This window comes from Chlorella variabilis, assembly GCF_000147415.1.
Source record: "Chlorella variabilis unplaced genomic scaffold CHLNCscaffold_36, whole genome shotgun sequence".
Classification (NCBI taxonomy): Eukaryota; Viridiplantae; Chlorophyta; class Trebouxiophyceae; order Chlorellales; family Chlorellaceae; genus Chlorella; species Chlorella variabilis.
Window position 1 is genome coordinate 184,497 of NW_005435052.1, and position 5,722 is coordinate 190,218.

Here is a 5,722-nt window from a genome sequence, read left to right on the forward strand (position 1 = left end):
CAGCACCCCTGCGGCGGCGGCAGCGGCAGCAAGCCGTGGACCCAAACGCCGTGCCGCCGCCGCGCAGGCAGCACCCTGCGACGGCGGCGGCAGCAAGCCGTGGACCGAAACGCCGTGCCGCCGAGTCCCGTGGCTGTGGCCGTGGGCTTCTGGCAGGAAACTACGGCCGCAACTCGGCAGCACGGGGGCGTCGCAGCGTGCCCCCGCCGCCGCCGCGCTGCCCCCCGGGCACGGCGGCGGCGGCAGCAAGCTTGGGCCCAAACGCCGTGCCGCCGAGTCCCGTGGCTGCGGCCGTAGACCGTGGGCCGGAAACTGCGGCCGCAGCTCGGCGGCACGTGGTTCTGTTCAAATCGCCAAGCGTGCAGCAGCGCCGAACCACGCTTCCCGGCCTCGGCGCATGCCTTCAGGGGCCCCCTATCGCTGGGCACACCCCTCCAACACCGAACATGCGCCCGGGGGGGAGGGCGGCCCGGGCTGCCCAGGCCAAAGTGGGCCGCCCTCGAGCAAGAGGCGGCCGGTCTGTGTGCTGAATGGCCACGTCAGATGGCTAGCTATAGCGCGCTAGCGATCGCTTGCCAGGCGCCTGAAGGGGTGCCATCTTTCCATCCGATCCACACGCATTTGTAAACCGCTATGCGCTGAGCGCCACTGGCTACGGGGGTTGCTGTAGAGGCCGGCCGCCATTCACAATGTGGCCGGGAGTTCGGCTGATCGCCTCTCTGCTGTTGGTGCTGCATATAGGTGAGTTGTGGCTGAAAATGCGAGGCTCAAACCTGAAGGAAGCCGCCGCCGTGCCTCCATCACCCAAGGCCGCCGCCTCCCGAGAGGCCTCCTTGAGCAAGGCCGCCACCCGGAACCCTTCCTCACTGGCTGGAGATACCCAGCAATGATGCCTTCCCGCACGCTGACCTCCCCCGTCCTGCTGCAGCCGGCGGCGGCACGGCGGCGGCGGCGCCTGCTGCCCAGCTCGACGGCCGCCTGCTGGTGCGCTTCCGCACAGCGCTCAGCGCCGGGAGGAAGCTGACGACGGCGGCGCCGGCCCTGGACCTGCCCGCGGGCATCGCATTGCAGCGGGCCGCGGCCGGCAGCGGCGGCGAGCGGTCGTCTGGCGGCGCGAGCGGCGACGACGCGCTGGCCGCCGCCGCATCAGGGGAGCTGATGCTGGTGCGGGTCACCGACGGGCAGAGCGTGCAGAGCAAGCTGGCTGAGCTGCTGCGCCACCCAGGTGAGCAGGAGGGCCCCAGGCGGTACAAGCACACCAGTACGGGGGCCTGAGAGGCTGGGAGGGCTGCGGGGATTGCTGCGGTACAGCCGCCGCCCAGCACTGCTCCCCCTGCCGCCCGCACCCCCTGGCCGGCTAGACCCAGCTCCCGTGCGCTTGGCATCTGCACATTGCTCCACCTCTCACTCGCTTCCAGCTGGCTGATGCTCACTGGCGCCGCTTGCCCTGCAGGCGTGGAGCACGCAGAGGCGGCGGGCCCAGCCCGCCCTTGTGGCGCCCCCGGCGGCTCCCACCGCGTGCCCAGCGCCGTCAAGCTGGCAACGACGCAGGGGGCAGGGTCCGGGCCCGCGGGCCGCCGCGCCGCGCTCGAGGGCGGCCAGGTTGCCAGCGCCAGCGGTAGCGCCAGCGCCGGCAGCGGGAGCACCAGCGCCGGCAGCGAGAGCAGCGGGAGCAGCGCGCAGGCTGCACGGCGGCGGCTGGGCCAGGCCAGGCTGGAGCCTGACGACCCCAAGTTTAATGCCAGCTGGCACCTGCCCCGCGTCCAGGCGCCGCAGGCCTGGGCCCTTGCCACGGGCTCCGCCGCGGTGCGCTGGCGCTCGAGGAGGGAGGGGCCCCTTCAGGGAGGGCTGGCCCCACTGGGCCGCCCCAGCCACTCCTTGCTGCCTCCATCCTGTTTTAGAGCCTGCCGCCTGGCTTGGCTGCCCTGCCCTTGCGGTTCGCACCCGTGCGGGCATGGCTGCGGCGTCCAGACGCCGCCGGCCCCGGCGGGCCGTCGCCCTGCCACACACTACTTTCGACACGCTGAGGCAATGCCAGGCATGGGTCGCTCTGCAGGTCAAGGTGTGCATTGTGGACACAGGCGCCAGGATGGACCACGCCGATCTCAAGGCCAACCTGGTGAAGGGCTGGAACAGGCAAGGTCTCCAGCAAGCCTACGCAGAGGCCTCGCTGCGCCTGCCTGTGCTTGCCTCTGCGGGCAAGGCGGCGCACCTGGCTGCCGCCCCTGCCCTCAGCAGGCGCTCGTGCTACGCCCCCCTGTGGTACCTTGCCCATGCTGTACCTTATCATACCTTGCTCCTGTGGTACCTTGCTCCTGTGTCGTCGCTCCTGTGGTACAATGCCCTGGAGGCTGCCGCCCGGCCGCTGCATGCCCCTGCCCCGTGCCTGATAGGAAGCTGCGCTGCGCTGCGCTGTGGTCGCCTGCAGGGGGTGCACCGGCGCCTGCCAGTGGCCCGACGACTTCCTGAGCCCAGGGCAGGCGGGGTACACTTCGTATGCAGGTACCACAGCTGTGCTGCAGCTGTGTCCCGTCAAACTACTGCCTTGTACTGCTGATACCATCACCCTCGGCTGCAGAGCGCTTATTGGCTTCCTTGGCCTGCCGCCGCCGGCCTGCCGCCGACACCGCCGCCTGCCGGCTTCCTGTGCCTTCCCGCCTCGCCACGTGACCCTTCTCTGGAATGACCCCCCCCTGCCTGCAGACTCCTCTGGGCACGGCACGAACGTTGCGGGGGTGGTGGGAGCGGTGGGCAACAACGGGCTGGGCGTCACGGGGATAAACTGGCAGGTGCCGGGAAACTGTGGCAGCTGGGTCACTTTGCATGCGGGATGCCAGCATGGGGGCTTTGGGATCGGCCGGCCAGCCCCCGCCGGCGGCCTGCTGCAGCTGCCGCGTCTGCCGCAGCCGCCGTGGCCGCGCTGCCTGGTGCCTCCTGCTCTCCCCGCAGCCGCCTGCTCTCGCGCCTCCACTCCCTCGCCGCCGCCCACACCCCTTTGCCCGCTCAGCCACACCGCTAAACAACACCCTGCCCGCCTGCCGCCACCCCTGCCTGTTGCAGGTGGGCCTCGTCATCTGCAAGGCCTCGGCCCCAGGCACAGGAGTGGTGCTGGCCAGCTCCGCAGTCGTCGACTGCTTCGACCTCTGCGCCAAGGTGCGGTGGCGGGAGCTGGCTGGCTGGCTGGCTGGTGGCTGGCTGGCTGGCTGGAGCTGCTCTTGGGGTCTTGGGGCCTCTCTTATGGTGGTGAGCGGCGGTGTGGGTGTGGGTGGTATCAGCAGCAAGGGCTTCAGCTGGCCGGTCCTGGCTGGCCCCTATGCCCCACTGAGCGGTGCCCTCCCAACACCCAAACGCAGGCACTTGCATGCGCATGCCCGCCCACCACGCCACGTGCAAGCCCGTAATACACCGCACACGCGTGCACACGCCACCCTCCCCCCCCCCGCCCTGCAGGAGCCTGGAGTGAAGGTGGTGGTGGCGGCCTTTGGCGGCCTCACCCGCTCCCAGCAGCAGGCCGACGCCGTCCAGCGGCTGGCGGACGCAGGCGTGCTGGTGGTGGCGGCGGCAGGCGACGGTGAGGCCGCCGCAGCGGCCCTCCCCGGACGTGCTTGCGCAGGCCGGCCGGTTCGCGCCGCCTCTGCATGTGTTGGCGGGGCGGGCTTGCTTGCCTTTCCAGACCCAGGTCACCCACCCCACCCACGAGCATTCCTCACCCTCCTCCCACCCGTCCCATCCTCCCCATCTCCACCCCTCCCTCCCTTTCCCTCCAACCGCAGAGGGCAAAGACGTCAGCTTCGACCCAGACCAGGCCCAGTACCCTTCCTACCTGTCCCGGGAGCTAGATAACGTCATCTCTGTGGCGGCCACCAAGGAGGACGACAGCCTCACACCCTGGTCCAACTACGGCAGGTGGGGCCTGCTGTGGGTTAGCGCCTGCCATGTGCGTGTGTTTGTACGCGTGTATGGTGCGGTGGGAGGGCTGGGCAGAGGGAGCGGGCGGGAGGGCTGGGCAGAGGGCTGAGTGCCGGTAGAGAGGCAGAGAGCGCGGGAGGGACGGAGGGCGCGAGAGACCACCACCACCACCACCACCACAACCACAACCACCATCTACTGCCACCAGCCACCTCACCCTCGCCACCCTGCCCTGCCCCCGCAGCGACGCCGTGATGATCGGCGCGCCCGGCCAGTTCATCTGGACCACACACAACAACGGTACCGCGGGATATGACAGCGTGTCCGGTACCGGCATGGCCGCCGCGCTGGTGGGCGGCACCGCAGCCCTGCTGTGGTCAGAGCGGCCGGGCCTCAGCTATGATGTCGTCAAGTGAGGGCGCACCTGCTGCCTGCGCCGCCGCCTGCTGTTGGATGTGCCGCCGCCTGGTGCTGCCTGCGCTGCCGTTGCATGCTGCTGGCGCTGGTGGCACTTGCATCGGTGCTGGTACTGGCGGTGCTGCTGGTGCTGCCGCTGGTGCCGCCTGTGTTGCTGTTCGTGCTGCTGCCTTTGGCGGCCGTGGGCCTAGGCCTTGATACCCCCCACCTGCCTCCACCTGCCTCCACCTGCCTCCACCTGCCTCCACCTGCCTCCACCCGCCCCCACCTGCCTCCTCCCGCCGCCACCTGCCCCCACCTGCCTCCATTTTATGTAGAGACGCCATCCTGGGCTCTGTAGACCCCCAGGCCTCGCTGGACGGCAAGCTGATGACGGCGGGCCGCCTGAACGTGGCGGCCGCGCTGGCAGCGGCCCAAGCCTACTCCGCGCCGCCGCCGGCCCCCCCAGCTCCCCCACGTGCGTGCTTGCCTGCCTGGCCCAGGCACTGAGTGTGGTGCCTGGAGAGCCCCCCGCCCCTGCGCCGCTCGCTAGGCAGACCCACAGACCCGCTGCGTTGGGTGTGAGGCGCCGTGGCCGCTTGTGGTTGCGGTGGTGGCAGTGCTGCTGCTGTATTGCACTAGTGCTGGCAGCGAAATGCTGCAGCACAACCCCAGCCCCGCCGCCGACACCGAGGGGCATTGGTTGCACATTAATGTTGACCCTCCCCCTCACCTTCCTCGCAGCTTCCTATGCTTACGAGTTCAACACCTTCACCAGCTTCGGGCTGGTGCAGGAGGCGGAGACGGGCCGCCTGCTGACCCGCCAGCAGATGTTCAACCGCTCCGCCAGCTTCCTGTTCACCGAGTGCGCCGACAGGTGGGGGAGCCGGGCAGGCACTCATGAGTCCTGATCAGGGCTGCAAGGCACACGCTCATTGATTAAGCGTGTGCCCATGCGTGCGTGTGGGTGGGGTGTGGGGCGGCCCTCCCGGGGTGGCGCGCCGCCAGCGCCAGCCCTGCTGCCGTCGCCCGCCTGCGCCGGTACCGCCCCGCCTGTAGACGGTTGCTCCCACCTGTACTGCTCCAACTGCACACTGCCTGTACATGTACCGCCTGCACCCTGTACCGCAGGTGCATGTCCCTGCCCTGGTGCTACTGGTTCATGCACTACCCAGACAACCGAGCGTGAGTGGCACGCGCGTGCCTGCCTGCTCAGCTGCGTGATTCGCCGTCCCCGCACCGGGCTGCCGTTGCCTGCTACCACGCCCGATCCAGTGCTCTCCAGCCTGGCCACGCCTCACTTCCCTGCCAGTGCCGCGGGCCGCGTGGCGGCTGCGGCTTCCTGCCGCATTGCCAATTGGTTGCAACCCACCACCGCCGCCGCCGCCGTGATGCTGCGCAGGCTGGCGATGGTGGA

General features: G+C 70.0%; 1 protein-coding gene across 1 annotated transcript; it reads left to right on the forward strand.

Annotated features, from left to right (window-relative positions):
• Nucleotides 1-689: 689 nt before the first annotated feature.
• On the forward strand, nt 690-5,216 carry CHLNCDRAFT_55438 (hypothetical protein; the record flags this gene model as incomplete). The annotated part of the gene is made up of 12 exons (XM_005842990.1): nt 690-741; nt 929-1,225; nt 1,454-1,806; nt 2,057-2,119; nt 2,394-2,502; nt 2,704-2,789; nt 3,061-3,153; nt 3,451-3,571; nt 3,774-3,906; nt 4,154-4,321; nt 4,644-4,783; nt 5,050-5,216. The coding sequence occupies 12 exons, from the start codon at nt 690-692 to the stop codon at nt 5,214-5,216; spliced, it is 1,782 nt and encodes a 593-aa protein (XP_005843052.1).
• Between the last annotated feature and the right edge of the window lie 506 nt (nt 5,217-5,722).